This window comes from Panthera uncia, chromosome E1 (genome assembly GCF_023721935.1).
Source record: "Panthera uncia isolate 11264 chromosome E1, Puncia_PCG_1.0, whole genome shotgun sequence".
In the NCBI taxonomy this organism is placed as follows: Eukaryota; Metazoa; Chordata; class Mammalia; order Carnivora; family Felidae; genus Panthera; species Panthera uncia.
In genome coordinates this window covers 19,913,297-19,930,368 of record NC_064814.1, presented here as the reverse complement: position 1 = coordinate 19,930,368, position 17,072 = coordinate 19,913,297, and the positions used below count along the sequence as shown (strand labels likewise).

General features: G+C 47.7%; 1 protein-coding gene across 1 annotated transcript in view; it reads right to left on the bottom strand.

Annotated features, from left to right (window-relative positions):
• Positions 1 to 7,041: 7,041 nt before the first annotated feature.
• The window catches only part of GNA13 (G protein subunit alpha 13), a 43,323-nt gene continuing 33,292 nt past the window's right edge, over positions 7,042 to 17,072 (bottom strand). The window contains exon 4 of the mRNA XM_049637685.1: positions 7,042 to 12,581. Within this exon, the coding sequence (XP_049493642.1) occupies positions 12,009 to 12,581 (573 nt within the window). The 3' untranslated portion in view covers positions 7,042 to 12,008. The remainder of the gene's footprint in view (positions 12,582 to 17,072) is intronic.

Here is a 17,072-nt window from a genome sequence, read left to right as displayed (position 1 = left end):
TCCGTGAGTTCGAGCCCCGCGTCGGGCTCTGTGCTGACAGCTTGGAGCCTGGAGCCTGTTTCAGATTCTGTGTCTCCCTCTCTCTGACCCTCCCCATTCATGCTCTGTCTCTCTCTGTCTCAAAAATAAATAAATGTTAAAAAAAAAATTAAAAAAAAAAAAGATGAAGACTGGTGTGTCTGACTTCTTTAACTTAACATAATGTTTTTGAGGTTCATCTATCTTGCAGCCTGTATAAATACATAAACGTTTATTTATTTTGAGAGGGAGAGAGAGAGAGAAAGAGTGGGGGGCGGAGAGAGAAAGGCTGGCGGGGGGGAGAGAGAGAGAGAGAGAGGGAGAGAGAGAATCCCAAGTTGGCTCCACGCTTCGCATATAACCCAACACGGGTCTCTGTCTTACAACCGTGCGATCACGACCTGAGCCAAAATCAAGAGTTGGAGACTTAACCGACTGAGCCACCCGGGCGCCCCTATTCATTTTATTACATAATATTTCATGGTACGGATATGCCACATTTTATCATCCATCATTTGTGGGGCATTTGGGTTGTTTCCACTTTTAATCTATTATAAATAATGCTGCTAGTAAACATTCATGTACACATTTTTATACGGAGGTAGGTTTTCATTTCTTTTTGGTCAGTACCTAGGACTGTAATTGCTGGATCATATGGTAACTCTATATTTAACATTTTGAGGAACGGGGCACCTAGGTAGCTTAGTCGGTTAAGCATCTGATTTCGGCTCAGGTCATGATCTCGTGGTTCATGGGTTTGAGCCCTGCATCGGGCTCTGTGCTGATGGCTCAGAGCCTGGAGCCTGCTTCAGATTCTGTGTCTCCCTCTCTCTGCCCCTCCCTCGCTCATGCTCTGTCTCTCTCTCTCAAAAATAAAGAAACATTGGCATTTTGAGGAACAGACACACTACTTTCCAAAGGGGCTACATACGGTTTTACCAACCCACAAGCAATTTATGTGGGTTACAATTTCTCTACATCCCCACCAACACTTACGTCCATTTTTTAAAACTCTAGCCATCCTAATAGGTGTGAGGTAGTATCTTGCTGTGGCTTTGATTTCTATTTCCCTGATGACTAATAATGTTGAGTAGCTTTGGGGCACCTGGGTGGCTCAGTTGGTTAAATATCCGACTCTTGATTTCAGCTCAGGTCACGTTCTCACTGTGTGAGTTTGAGCCCCGCATCAGGCCTGCTTGGGATTCTCTCTCCCTCCCTCTGCTCCTCCCCAACCTGTGCTCTGTCTGGCTCAAAATAAATAAACGTAAAAAAAAAATTTTTTTTTAAATGCCGAGCATCTTTTCGCGTGCTTACTGAAATCTCAAATCCTTATTTGGACGTTGCTACAAACACCTTAGTTACTTAAGGATGGTGCTGAAGACAGATATCAAGTCACTGGTGGATAAAAAAAAACTTGAGGTTTGGTAGCCGAGTGCTCTTTCTGGGAGCCGCTCATGGATAGGTTTGAGCTGGATTTTGTAAACAGTCATGAGGACATCCTTGGACATCAACCCTATATAGCTAGAGAATGTCCCTCGACACACAAAACTAATTTTAAAAGTCCCCCAAATCTAGGAACATGAGAAAAACTAAAGCTTCATTTTACAATGCAGCAATAAAATCACTGTTATTTTTTATTACTAAATGGGTAAAATTATTTACGATCAGGTTTTGAGATATCTTCTTTTTTTTTTATAGGGTTTTTTATTTTTTTTAATGTTTTTTTATTTATTTTTGAGACAGAGAGAGACAGAGCATGAGCAGGGGAGGGGCAGAGAGAGAAGGAAACACAGAATCCGAAGCAAGCTCCAGGCTCCGAGCTGTCAGCACAGAGCCCGACACGGGGCTCGAACCCACAAACCGCAAGATCATGACCTGAACCGAAGTCGGACGCTTAACCGACTGAGCCACCCAGGTGCCCCAAAGGTTTTGAGATATCTTCCCCAAACTGAGAATTATTCATGCGCGATCAGTGATCCGCACAATATGGGGGGATCAGTTTTAGACCTTCCTGTTTTGTTCTCTGGTGCCTCAGCCACAGTGCGGTTCAACTCTCACAACAATATGGAAAGCAGAGATACTGGATTCATGAGAACGTTGGAAAATTTCGGAAAGAAGCGCTGGTGTCTGGGAGAAAAAGTTAGGTCCGAAACCATCTGATTTGTGAGCCTTTGAAAACGAAGGGGTGTCACCCTTGCTGCTGGTGTTCGCGTCTCCAGTTTGGGTGAGAAGTTGACGTGGAAAGATACAGGTAGGCACTCAATGAAATACGCAAGTATTTAAAACAATGACCTTTGGGGCTTATGCTAATGACGTGTTACTAAATCATATGCGGGGAAAACTGACTAGGCAGAAATGTCAAAACTATTTACGGTAGTTGTGATAGCGTGGTAAGATTAGGGGCGGTTTTTCACCGAGAGTTTTTTTGTAGTAGATGAAAAAAAAAATCATACCAAAAAAGGTGTCAAACAGAAGCTATTCAGAAACTGCAGGATCCTTATCTCTGCACTGATCGCCGAAAAAAGAGGTTCTTCTTGGGTGGGGGGAGCAGAAAATCAAGCTGGATTCAAGCCAATTTTGATAACATTTTGGTGACTGTTGAGAGCTGAAGGTCTGTGTCCCCCCCCTCCCCCAGCTGCCAGCCAATTCGCAGGTAATCAGGTCATGAGGGGAGGGAGCCCCGATGAATGGAAATTAGACAAAGGAGCAAAAGCTAGTTCTTTTCTGCCAAAGTGAAGCCAGCAGTCTGCAAACCAGAGGAGGGCCCTCCCCAGAACCCCAGCACGCTTGCACCCTGATCTCAGACTTCAGTCTCCAGAATTGTGAGCAGCCCTTTTTGTTGTTGTTGTTGTCTTTTGTAAGCCACCCAGTCTGTGGCACTTTTCATAGCAGGCTGAACTATGACAGTGGCCAGGGTACAAATGAATCTGAAAGTACCCATTGAGGGCTGGAGACTGCCAGGTCCTAACTTTCGGTAACTCGGGAGGACGAACACACTCGAGTATCTGCGGCCTGCTGTGGGTAAATTCCCCTCGAGGACAGAGTGCAGGGAGAACAAGAACAAAACACTGGGGTTTTTTCAAAACCTGTTGAGTTACCCTTAGCGCCTTTCAAGGCTATTTTTCCCCTTGGCTAGTCCCCCTCTTTACTTTTTTGTTTTGAGGAAAAAAATAATTTATCATAGGAACTTTGTACGATAGAGTATAACACTATATGCTTCTATAAACAATTTTTGTTATGTGCTGGAATATTCTAGAAGGCTTTCAAGAATCCGAATGTAGGAAAGGACTGGAGGCCATTAGCTCAACCTCCTGATGTCTCAGATCAGTAGTAGTCTAACCAGGTCACTCCTGCAACTAGCGACAGCCAACTCGGGGGGCCTCTTCCTCATAGTCCGGCTTTCCCCAGGCTCCTGTGACAGCTTGATTGCATCCGAGTCTCCTGAGAAGGGGGACTCTGTGTTGGTGACTCTTAGGAACAGTCAGATGTGTACGACGACGGGAACTCAGGGAGCTTAGCAAGAGCGTGAGCTCATGTCACAATCAGCAGAGGATCAGAGATGGGGACAGAAATAGCTCTAAAATAAGGCAGAAGGCTTGACGCGCCCTGAGGCAGGAATGAGGTGGGAGAGGGACACAAAGGAAGAAAACTGGTCTGGGTCGTGGGGTGGATGGCAAGCCAGCAATCTTCTTCCCAGACAGCTGGAAGATGAGTAGGATCTGGCCTGGGGGGCAAAGTGAACCAGAGAGGGGGCATGCGGGAAAGGGCTCGCTAGTGTAGGTGGGTGAAGGCTGCTGGAAGGGAAGATTGGTCAGCGGGGGGCGCGGACGCTAGATGTCCTGAGTGTTGGGCAGGGGGCTTGAACGTGATTTTGTTGTGTGCACTTTAGAAAGGGTTATGCTGTACGGGATGCCTGTGTTAAATTGGTGGTGCTCTTTATTTTCATAAAGCTGGGCATCCAGCCCTTACCTGGAATGTATTCCCCATGACACCGATTCATAGCATCTTTCCCCAAACTGTAACCCGCTGCACACATGCCAGGATTGCACCTACAAAATTAACTTTAATATGTGACGTCACCAATATTGTTCAGCCACGGGCACTGTGATGCTTGCTCTCTTATGCAGGATAACGTTTCGACGAACTCGTTCTGGTGTTAAAATAAAGCGAGTTAAATCCCACGAGGTTTGCAAGAATTGGGATTTTCCCTGTAGAATAATAAAAGAGCGAAACAAACCACGTATATATACTTTTTTTGCTCCCAAGGTCAGCCGTCTGACCTTGGGCTTCATCTTCTGAGCATGTTCTCTCTCTTCTGTGGTGTTTGAACTGAAAATCAAACCTCAGTCTGAAGATGCGGTGTGCTTAATCACAAAAGAACGACGGGGGTACCGGGGTGGCTCAGCCGGTTGAGCGTCTGTCTTCCGCTCAGGTCATGATCTCACGGTTCGTAAGTTCGAGCCCCTGCGTTGGGCTCTGTACTGATGGCTCAGAGCCTGGAGCCTGCCTCTGATTCTGTCTCCCTCTCTCTCTGCCCCTCCCCCGCTCAGGCTCCGTCTCTCAAAAATAAACAAACATTTAAAAAATCTACAAAAAAAAAAAAAAAGAAGGTTCAACCTTTAAAAAGACTTTGCTGCTTACATTTTCCTATCATGTACTTTCGTGGGGAAAAGAAAAACCAACACACTCCTCCACTCAGTATAAATGTTAATTCTGGACACAGCTTCCCTTAGTATTCTTTTGGCCAACGGAGAAGCTTCACACAGCCGCCTTGAATAGTTAGTTTGTATCGAATCCTTGTTTGAGCCTTTTGTTGTCTCCTGTACTTGAAAAGGGACCCTTGTGAAATACAGCTGCACAGTGTTTTCGCAGATACTCCATGCTGCCACGACAATACTGTATTTCAGTTGCCCCACTAATTTCTGAGGAAAAAAGTACAGTCTATTTTAAAACACGGTCCGCGGTCGTTAGTTTTTTGAGGATTTGCCAAATTTCCCGTCACCAAAACAAACCTCTGGTTGAACCTATAAACTCTTGAGTTTCCTGCATTCTTGCAACCAGAGTCTCTTTTTTTCTCTTGCAACAACCCACACTGTGGGCAACGGAACAGGTCATTTTGAGACCATCTCATGCCAATTAACCATGACGGTGCTAAAACATTTCACCAGACGACAGCTGGACTTTTAGCCACTTCCTTTGACAAAGGAATATTCTCTTTTTCCAACGACAGCATAAAAAATGTGTGTGTGTGTGTTTAAAGCCTTCTTTTGGGGATCCAAACGCTCACGAGTTTAGTTTCAATTTTAAAAGATCTTAAATCTCTGAAAGCAAGCCTTTAACGACCTGTTTCCAAGGTACAGATCTGTAGAGATTTGTAGATATTTAAGTCCAAATTTCTCGATCTCAGTTTTTCTTGGAACCAACGGTGAAACTTCACATTAAAGGTGAGACCTTAGGGGCGCCTGGGTGGCGCAGTCGGTTGAGCGTCCGACTTCAGCCAGGTCACGATCTCGCGGTCCGTGAGTTCGAGCCCCGCGTCAGGCTCTGGGCTGATGGCTCGGAGCCTGGAGCCTGTTTCCGATTCTGTGTCTCCCTCTCTCTCTGCCCCTCCCCCGTTCATGCTCTGCCTCTCTCTGTCCCAAAAATAAATAAAAAACGTTGAAAAAAAAAATTAAAAAAAGGTGAGACCTTAGTACAGAGTTTTCATTTGCCACTAAGGCCGGGAGCCAACCAGTGTGGGGGTACAGCCATGGCCACTGAACATTTCTGGATATCTGCTTTGCAAGTCCTATTGCGGGGAAGGACCCTTCCTTCCGCTTCGGGGAAGTACGTGCTCAGTTTTCAATACATGCCACTTCAGAAAAGGCAGGAACATGCCAGAAGTTATTTAACAACTTCTAATTTCGCTGACGTTGCAAAGAGAAAAGATGAGTGTTATGCTTGGATAGGATTTGACGAGAACAGCACTTTGCCTCTGCGGCCCCCAGCACACATGACCGAGCGTAATCGTGAGAAACACATCAGGAAGATCCCGGGAGAGGGGCGATCTGCAACACACCTGACCCGTGTCGCTTCTCAAACCCGCCACGGTCATCGAAAACAAGGAAAGCCTGAGAACCTGTCATCGCCGAGAGGAGCCGGAGGAGAGAGCTGAATGCAAGCGGTAGCGCAGATGCCTTCGGGAGCCGAGAGGGACATCAGGGAAAAACTAAGGAGACCTGAATGAAGGGTGGGGCTTCAGTTAATAACAAAGTAGAAGTATAAAGATTCGTTGTGACGAATGTACCAGACGAAGGCAGGCAAGATGTGCATCGCGGCAACTACGTAAAGCGTGTGGAGCACCGGGGAACTCCACCACGGCTGCCACTCTTCTGTAAATCGCAATCTAAAGAAAAAGGAGTGGTTAACGTGTGGGTTTGTTTTTAAAACACCGTTTCAATTACAACAGACCGAAGGGCATTATTCCCGCAGGTGGGACAGACTCCTGAAACGCCCTAGTGCCCTTGAAGGCGCCTTAAGGGGAGGGGCGCCTGGGTGGCTCCACCGGTGAAGCGTCTGACTTTGGCTCAGGTCACGATCCCACTGTTGGGCCCCGGCATTGGGCTCTGTGCTGAGAGCTCAGAGCCTGGAGCTTCGGAGTCTGTGCCTCCCTCTCTCTCCCTCTGCCCCTCCCCCACTTGTGCTATCAAAAATAAACAAACATGAAGCAAACAAACAAACAGATCTTAAGGGGGAGCGGAGAGGCAAACGAGCGGTCCCCATCTCACCATTCCCACGTGCAAACATGCTAAGTGTCTGGGAACTTCCTTGATGAAGCCCCCGTCTCCATCTTTAAAGGTCGGGAAAAACGGACAGATTACGAAGGAAGGCAAACTATGGCTGGAAGGCAAACTATGGCTGGAGATCTGCCAAGAGAGACTTTACGGGCTTTCGGTGACTACGCTCTGGCTTTCAAACTTTACGCGTCTGCTTTGCACTTTACGTTTAGCAAACTGTTGGTTTAAATAACATCGTAGTATTGAATAGTTTATAAATGTTTATTAAGTGTCAGTAATTTTTACAAAGCGAATATTAATAGCACGAGGCAAAGTTCTTGCAAAGTATGTACAAAAGTAAAAAGCCTTAATGACTAGCAACTCATTTTATAAAATCAAACCATCCTTTCCACTTTCAGACCTCCTTTAGAAATAATTTATTGCCAATCCCTGAACTAAAGCACGGACAGAAAAAAATTTACAACAACAGTATCAGATAATGTGCTTATTAGTTCCTGGAAAGTTATAAAAAGATATAATATGTATAAAAAACCCTAAGCCACAAATACTTTTATACAAAGCTAATACAAATCATGTTTTGTTGGGTACAGGATCTGTGAGGTTGTTACAAAATATACTTTTTGATAAGGCTTCTTGTGGTAAATGAGCTCTCATCACCGTAGAGTAGTACAGAAAAGCCATTAGAAACATTTTGCCGTTCTGCCTTCAAGTAAGAGGTGAAGCTGGTTGTGCTGTTACAAATACGTCCCGAGAATTCACCCCTTCCTGCTTCCGCTGTGTTTCCCCCTTGGTACCATCGAATAGGCGTAACTGAGGACAAAGGTATCACTTATTATGGCAAGAGACATCATCAGCAAGCTTTCTGAATACAAACCCCAATCAGATACCAAGTAGCTAGCATATTTCTGTCACGACACCCACAGACTGAAAGGTGATGCATGGTGGGTCCTTGCATACTTTGATCCATCTGGCAATTTTTATCATTATCAACAGCAGATCTGGACAGATTCCAAAACCTCCCACCAACCGAGAAGATACTGCCCCATCCTTAACTCTTTTTTGTTCCATCTGAGCTCTGGCGTGCGAGGTCAGATGGTCTAGACCTGGATGCCACAAGAATGCACACGTTGACTTCAATGCTAACTATACGTTCAAGTAAAGACACAAGAACGATAGTGGTACAAACACCGCCCTTCACATGATGTTACTAATCACTTACCGGCCTAAGGCTAACATTGCCTTGATGGGACTTGAAAACGCCAAAGTCCAACCCGTTTCAAGTGTTCAGGCTTAGACTTACACTTCGATCTCTAGCATAAATTCATTAAGCCCTAACCTCGTACCATGAAATACTGGGTATTATACCGTCTGCCGTATTTGGAATGTGGAGACTCATTACCGCCACCCCCCCCCCGCCCCCCCAGCTCTCATCCATTCCCCCCTTCCTCGAGTTTACTGGGCTGGAAGGCCAGCCTGTTTCCTGTCAAGAAAGGAAAACCAGTCCCTGTACAGGCAGCAGCACAACGGGAAAATGACAGGAAAACGACACAAGGTGACCCCTGGACTAAGTCAAACTTTGAACTGAAAAAGACACAGGCAAAACTTCTGCTCTTGATTCCTTAAATAAAACTAAAAGCAGTAAAAAGGTTAACAGAGTGTCTTTCTCTAGATTTATTGGGGAGTTTGTTACAAATGTTTGACTAAGCTTTACAGACATGATTTCATGGATTTCAAACAAGAAATTCAGAGTTAACACTGATATTTAGCCTTCTTATTACATACACAGAAATGACATTGCTACAAATTGCAATGCAGAGAACCTTGTTTCAGATGGCTTGGTTTGGGGTTTTGTCTAAATGTATCATTACATAATGAAAGCACCAATTTGAGGCCTTCTCAAATAGTGACTGGAATCTCAGAACAGAACAGAACTTGGTAACTTTATTCTTCACATAAATAAGGCATAACCGGTTATGTGGACTAATGCTGAAAATACATCTTATCAAAAGCATAAATACAAGTATTTGGGGTTACGCCGGAGGTCAAGATTTACTCATTCTCTCTTACGGGGGAAAAAAAAAAAAAAGAGCCCACGATTTCTGCTGCGTCCAAACTGACACTTCGAATCATTTCTGGTATCCGCATACTCTTAACTTCCTCCTGCTTTAAACCAGCCACCGTCACCGGGTGCGGGAGGACTGCCCCAGACAACCCCGCTTGAGAGATCGCCCAGAGGATCTTCACTATGTGAAATACCCACCAGGGCGACTTCCAAGAAAACGAAACAAAAACGGAGGATCTTTTTCATTCCACATCACCTTCTCTGGCCGTGGCTGCCGTCTCGCCACCCAAGTGCCTTTTCCAGACAGTAACACTCAAGCGAACACTTGCGATTCGTACGCTGTTTGGCAGAAAGCAACGATTCGGGTTATCAAAAAATAATATTTAAGTGGCAGGGGCAAGCCTTAAATGATGTGGCTCTTCGGAAAACATGTGACAAAACCTTTTCCCTATAAAAATCAAGGCCCAGATGCGTGGTGTTCTTTGACTTATAAGGCAGCTCTGCTCTACGTTTCTTCGAGGCCAATGAGGACACTTGTGTGACATTTTCAAGAATTAAAGGACAAGACATTCAGATTCAAAGAACACAACATAATAGAGGATCAGGCACATCTTACTGTAAATCATAACCAGTAAGACTTTGAAAAGCCAACACACCAAACGACTGCTCTGAGAAACCGGCGCGGTGAAAGCTACGAGCACCCTTTCGTTTGGTCCTGAATTTCACCTCCTCCTTCGCACAGCGGTGTTTCCAAAGGACCCAGTTTTCACAATACAGGTAGGAGACTCCTTCCGATGGTTTTCAAAAGGGTGGACCAAAGCCTTCAGACTGAGCCTCGCACTTCCTCTGTCTCAACAAGCGTGCCATTCAATACAAGTGATCTGCTGCCTCGGGATACGGCCTGGGTTTCACTTTAAAAGAACAGTGAGACATCGGAGGCGGCACATCAGGAAGGAGAGCTCGAGAACTCCCAGGGACAGAAAATAATACCATTACGTACGAGGCGTTCTGACACTGCTTGGAGGCAGTCAAGAGGGGGTCACCGGGGGACTCGTCAGGCAACGGGCCTGCTCCGCGTGCAGATCGTCAATATTCAACAGGACTGAATAAACAAGACTGACTTGCCTCTTCTACAGGGAACGGACTCGAGCCTCCACTGGAGGCCGACGGTTTTGGCTAGGCCAGGGAACCATCTGCAAAATCCACACACAGACTCTCCAGCAAGAAGTCCCAATGTTACTGTGCACACATTCAGATACTCACTAGCACTGAGGTTGAATCCTAATTCTGTGAACTGGCACAGCACGCTCTTCTTGGCAAGAAGCACCGGCTGCAGAAGGACTCAAACGCGCGTGGACTGCATACCGTGACCACCCGCACGAGGACGCGGGGCTGCGTGTCTGTGGCTCGTGCATCACCGAGGCACGGAAACTGCGAGGCTACCGCAGGTAGAACGGTGCCGGAAGCGCAGGAAGGGTCAGGAACGGTACGAGCAGTCCCTGCTTCGCTCCCTGCAAAGCCCTATTCTCCCGCCAGACAGCAGACGGACCAAGAGCCGCGGCCTCGGAAAGGCCGCGTGAGCCGTCATGCTGACCCATCTCGCAAGGACCTTCTAGGCAACGGAATACCTGAGAACACAGCTCTACAGTAAAGTGGCAGATATCACAGTCTTAATCACAATTTTCAGGAAAAGGCGAAAAGCTGCTGGACTCTGCCAACGGCCACCGGCCGCGGGCACCTGTCTCTCTAGTCCCGGTCGCATGCCACACAAGCGGCCGGGCGGTGCCCCCAGGACACCAGCCAGCCCGCTGAGCTCACGATGATCAGACCCGTCATCACGAGCCGCTTCAGGGGTGCGCCCGCGGGTCGGTGAGGGGCGAGGAGAGGTCAAACGGGATCCTCTTTCGGTGTGAACTGAAGAAATTACTATTTGTTCTTAGAAGCAGCCTTAAAACATTCCAAATGTACCTCAGTAAAGCTAGAAGTTCATAAGCAATAACGAGACAAGCATGTACGTGCTGCGTCTTTCAGAGAGCCACCGAGAATGAACGGGAATCTCAGATCATGCCTTCTTGAGTAGCTTGACAGGAAAACTCTGCCCTTGGCAAGCTGCCAAATAAACAAAACCTCCCATGAGCGCCAGGCTGGAGCTGATGGTAACAGGCAGGAGAGCAAAAGAAAAGATGTCTGTGACGGCCACAACAGCTCTTCTCTACAGCGAGGACCCGAATCCTGGGACAGGACGTCAAAGTCCGAGAAGTAAAAGCACAGAACGTCCTGGAGAGGCTCTGTTTATCTAGAAAGCTCCCTTATCAAGCTACTTGCCATTTTCAGTTGCTGCTTGGCCAGAACGTTTCACATATGGCACATTTATTACATGAGATTTAAACATGAAAAGGGCAAATTATATTTCACTCGTTGCTTTGGATCAAAACACTATGTAAGGCATTTGCTTGCTCCCCGCCCCCTGCCCCGTACCATTCGTGAACTTTCGTTAGCATCAGACCAGGAATCCTCATGTAAACTTTGAAACACTAAGTAAGAACATCACCTTGAGAAACCACAGAAATTTTAAAATGAAACAACTGTTGGGTATATAAGCAATTAAAAACACACGAAGGCTAAATCTGCGCGCATCTACAGAATGCCAGTCCTTAGATCAAACTTTTTCCCAACAGGTCACCTTTCAAACAGGTCACCGTAAGGCTCGGCACAGGTGTCGCTGCCGTGGGCAGGGCAGATAAAAAGGGGTCTTGCTTGTTTGAGAACCGGATATTCTTAACCTCATCCCGAGAAACAGTCAAGGGCACCTTCTCTACTTGGCACTACAGGAGAACTCAGCTGGAAGAGGGGAAGAAGCTGAAGGCTGAACTGTACCTAGGAAGACGCTCGGCAGGAAACTACACCCCCCTCAAGTGGAAGCCACAGCGAAACAGATCAAAGGCTGAACTCTGACAGGGATCGGCGTGTGCTATTCGGCAGCTTTGCGCCACAAACCAAGGTCCGCAGGGAGGACGACTAAGGTTTCCCAGAAGTTAAACTCAGAATCAAGACTCTTCTAATTCCTGCTGTAAACTGCTATGTTAAGAAACAAAACACACAGAAAACAATCAAAGGGACACAAGGGATGAAAGCAGCCAGTCTTCTGCACGTCACTGCAGCATGAGCTGCTTGAGGTTGTCATGAAGAATAGTATCCTTGACGTCGCGGAAAACCAGGCGGATGTTCTCCGTGTTGATCGCGGTGGTGAAGTGGTGGTACAGGGGCTTCTGCTGCTGGTCCCGCCGCTTGTTCCGGAAACATTCCACCAGGAATTTTTGGACGTCTCTTAAGCAGTGGGGATCCCCTTCGAATTCTAAGAAATAGTCTTTGATGCTCACAATTCGCACCTTCTCCTCAAGCAAATCTGTCTTGTTTAAGAAAAGGATTATGGAGACGTTGCTGAAAACCCGGTTGTTGACGATCGTTTCGAAAATGTTCAGAGACTCTGTCAGGCGATTGGTCAGTCGATCTTCCATAAGCACCTGGTCGAATTCACTTGAGGACACAAGGAAAAGTATCGACGTCACGCTGTCAAAGCACTCAAACCACCGCTTTCTTTCTGACCTCTGACCACCTACATCAACCATTTTGAAAGGAACATTTTTAATTTCAAAGTCGTACTCATGAATGCCTTTGGTGGGTCTTCTGGCAAGCAGAATATCTTGCTGTGATGGGATGTAATCCTGGAAAAGAAGACAACGCTTTAGACTCGGGAACCCGGAAGGAATGAGAGTTTCTAACGTACTGCTGCCTGGTCGAGGGAGTGGATATGCAGACAAACTTGCCTTCTGGAGGACTTCTGGCTGCCTTCCTCCAAGCATCGGCACGACTAGTCTCATCACAAAGCGCCAAGGTAGAGTGAACTGTCAGCGAACGGAGACTGGTTCACAATACGCTGCAAACGAGCAGCGCGGGCTATTTTGTTCACCCCCGCTATTCCGGCAGACTTAGGTCTTCCCGACCCTCGGCCTTCACCCCCGCCCGCCGCTGTGCCTCTACCTTTAGTACCAGCCCTCACCGCCCCCCCACCCCCGACCTTCCCGCGCACGCGCCCGCCTGCCCACCTGCCCACCTGCCCCTCCTCGGAAAGCAGTGAGGGCTGAACGCCAATTCGTGCGGGTCACTTCCCAGTGCGGGGTTCTGCTCACCTCGCTCTAGCTCATTCCAGATGCTCCCTTACTAAGGGACTAAGAACGTGACTAAGAACGCTGACACGGGTCACTCCGCGTTAGGACTGCGGCCACACCACGCGCGTGGACAGAACTTGCCTAGCACAGCTAATACACTGAATTCGCCCTGGGTCACCTCCTGGGTTTGCTTCCAGGGTCCCGCCACGCAGCTGGGTCCCAGTGACGGCGCCCCTGCCTGTCATACGGAGGAGACCACACCGGCCCACCTGCCTTAAAGGGACGGCTTGCGCAAAGACCGAAGGGGCCCCGACCTGGGAACGGGACCAGGCAGCCCGCGACCCCTACAGGAAGCTGCTTGTCTCACGAGTCCCCGACTACCCCTGACGACGTCCTTCCTGATGCACTAGAACTGGTTCTTTCTTCTCAAACTAGTGTTTTTCCAGAACTCTGACGTAGCTCTTTGGCGATACTGAACAGGAGAGCTCCTGAATGTTCGTTGTCAGGGTCAAACTGTTTTTTGTTTTTTTTTTTTTAAGTTGAGGCAAGATTATTTTATTTTATTTTATTTTATTTATTTATTTTTTTTAAGTTGAGGCAAGATTTTAAAACAGTGCTAATTGTCACGATGCTGTATTTTATGCTTTTCCAAATAGCGTAATATAATTTTGAAATTTTGTCACAATGTGAATAGTTATCTCCTCAAAATGGTACAATGGAGTTAAGAATAAACAAAAAGGAGGCGGTTATCGGTTATCTGTAATCCACACCGTTTAGGACATGACTCTAGGGCCTTCGTAAACAATGTCGGTGTTTCCAGGTTTCCTTTTAGCTTCTGTTCACATACTCACTACTTTCCTTATAACCAGCACATCCACACAATTTTCAGCCTGCCCCTACTTTTTGGCTTAACATTTGATCATGAACGGTTACATGTGCTGATACAGTTGTATTTCATTTTAAAGCAGTATATAAAAACACCAACTGGATTAATGGTCTGTAATTTACATAAACATTCTCCTACTAGTGCTTGTTAAGGTTGTTTCTCCAATTTTTTGCTTTAACACAAATTTTGCAATTAAAACTCTCACACATATACTTTTTTTCTTCCTTTCTGGACTATTTCCTGAGATAAAATAACCAGGAATAAGCTTATGAGGTCAAAGATTATGAACATTTTGGTGACCCTGGACACTCAAAGCCTAACTGCTTTCCAGAAACAGGGTACAAATTTACCGCGTGTGCCCGTGCCAGCTGCCTCAGAAACACGCCAGCCCTGGGGTGCTGGGGTGGCTCAGTCATTAAACAACCAACTCGATTTTGGCTCGGGTCGTGGTCTCACGGTTTGTGAGTTCGAGCCCTGCACTGGGCTCTGCACTGACACTGCAGAGCCTGCTTGGGCTTCTGTCTCCCTCTCTCCGTCCCCTGCGTGCTCTCTCTCTCTCGAAATAAATTTAAAAAATAAATAAACTTGAAAGAAAGAAAGAAAGAAAGAAAGAAAGAAAGACACCAGTCCTAAGGTGTTTTGTCTTTTTAAACTTCTAAGTCTATAGAAATTAAAAGTTCTTTACTACTGCCTCACTTGGAAGCTCAGAAGCTAGTCAGGAAGCTAAAAGCTAATTCCTACGAAGCCTCCAGACCAGGACAATGCGATCAAGTGCTAAGTGGCCTGGCAGAGTATCAGCGATCGCGACTGTGAGTTCCAGAGCTCGTGCTTCACACGAGCTGTGTGGCCCTGGGCAGGTCACCGAATCCTGTTGTGTCTCCGCATCCTCACGGGTGAGATACGGGTCGTATGGGTCACAGGGGCCTCGAGGACTAAGTGAGGTGACCGTGCGGGGCACCCAGTCCAGCTGTTCTGCTGCGCCTCCCGCCAGCGTTGCTGGGCAGAGAGGGAATCCAGAAGGCTGGGACCGCCAGGCAAGCTCCCGTCAGGTGGCCCGCGTCTCATGTCTAAAAGCTCACTGCTCACTGCTCACGGTCATCTACTCGCACGCACACGCACACGCACGTGCACGCGCACACACACACACACACTCAATCAGAAAACTCATTCTCTCCCCAGCCGACCCCTCTGCACCACCAGCACGCTTTCCTCCCTGCTTCCTGCCCTCCCGGCCCACGACCTCAGAGTTCTTCTAGCCCCCCTGTCACCGTGGACTCTGCCCTAGCATCACTGATTCTATTTCCAATCCTGTTTCTCCTTATTTCCGCCATCCCCCATTTTTTCACCTCCTCCGGTGTGGATTGCTCTCTCTCCACTGAATCTCCCTCCCTGCCCTGAATGCCTCGCACCTCTTGGATCTGTCCCTACACCACTCGGACCAACCCCCCGGCACCGTGACTTCAGAACTTACGGTGAGGTTCTTCACTGCATCCGGTCCACACTTTGCTGACTGGCTTTCAAGACCCTCTTTACTCCTGGCTCTTCTGGAACCGGCAGGCTCTGCTCTACATTGTCCAGGCTTACCACAGAGCTGAGATCCAGATCTGCCCAGAGCTGCACACCCTGATACCGCTCCCCGACCATCCACTTGCACAAGTGCAACTGCAAGAACGATGCATCCAAACCCCAGCTAATGCCCTCTAGGAATCTGTTTTTATAAGTCAGAGCCAAGACTGTCGCGTGTCCTTTGTCAGACGGATGTGCCTCCTAAAATTAAACACACCCAGCTGTCTCCCATCTTGGGGGGCCGCAACTCCTCTTCTAAGTCCGCCTCCCCCTTCAGACAGTTCAGATTCATATACCCTTACGGCCCAGCTCCAGCCTCTCCGGTCAAAACACCTCTCTCTGTTCTAGGAACTAACACCATCTTCGTGATCAGTACCATTTAATTGTCCTCTGCGTGGTTGTGTGTATGTGGTAATTCTGTCTCTGACGAGAACGAGTTTCCTACAATCAGGGATCAAAGAGCAAAACAGCCAACACCGAGCACTTCCTACATGGAAGGCACTGTTCCCAATACCTTACCGAGTGCTACGGACTGAACTATGTCCCCCCAAAGTTCACACGCTGGAGCCCTAACACCAAAGTGGTTGTACTCTGGGACGGCGCTTGGAGGACACGAGCAGGGATAAATGAAGTCCTAGGGAAGGGTCTCGATCACATAGTCTTGGCGGTCTTAGAAGAAGAGTTAAGAGATCCCTGTCTCTCCATGTGTATGTGCCGAGTAAAAGCCATGTGAAGAAGCCACAGAGAGAAGGCCACAGTCTGCAAGCCAGGAAAAGTCCTCACCGGAGAATGACCACGCTGGCCCCTTGATCTGAGACTACCAGCCTCCAGGACCGTGAGAAGTGAATGTCTGCTGTTAAGCCACCCGGTCTATGGTATTCTGTCTCAGCACGATGAGCAGACTAAGACACAGGGTTTATTTCACGTAACCATCCCATAACCCCGTGAGGTCAGGTCTCGTACGATGCCCATGATATCAAGAAATTCGGGTTTAGAGATGCCTCTGCTCACACAGAGACAGGCTGTGGGGAGCTGGGATGGGGACCCAGGTGGTCTGGCTGCAGAGCCACGTCCTGGACTCTGTGCTGTTCTACCTCCCAGAGGGTCAGGGGGCGCACGGCTGGGCTTCAACACCCTTGGTACTTCAGAGACGGAGAAGCAAATGCAACCCTGTGACGAGGCTGACACACGCCAGGATGAATGGCCAGCCTGTAGCACAGCCAGCTTTGTTTTCCCTCCTTTACACCGACCTACTTACTGATCGCAGCGCTTTTTCCGGTTTATTCCAGATGTGGCCTCGGAACTGTTCTCAACCTAAGACTCTGAGCAGCCAGTACAAAGGGGCCTACAGCCATGCATTCAGAAGTTATTTGTTGAGTGCCTGCTGTATGCCACGCATCGTCACTAGGCATCAGGAACTCAACTCTTCACCATCAAGAGATGAGATCCTTGCCCTTACGGCAAGAGGTACAGGTAGAAGACAAGCGAACACGGAAATCACCAACTGTAGAGAGAGCAAAGATCTTTGAAAAAAGCAAGGGCTGAAACTGAATACAAGACGAGGGACCTACTTTGAATGCTATTATGCTCAAGGA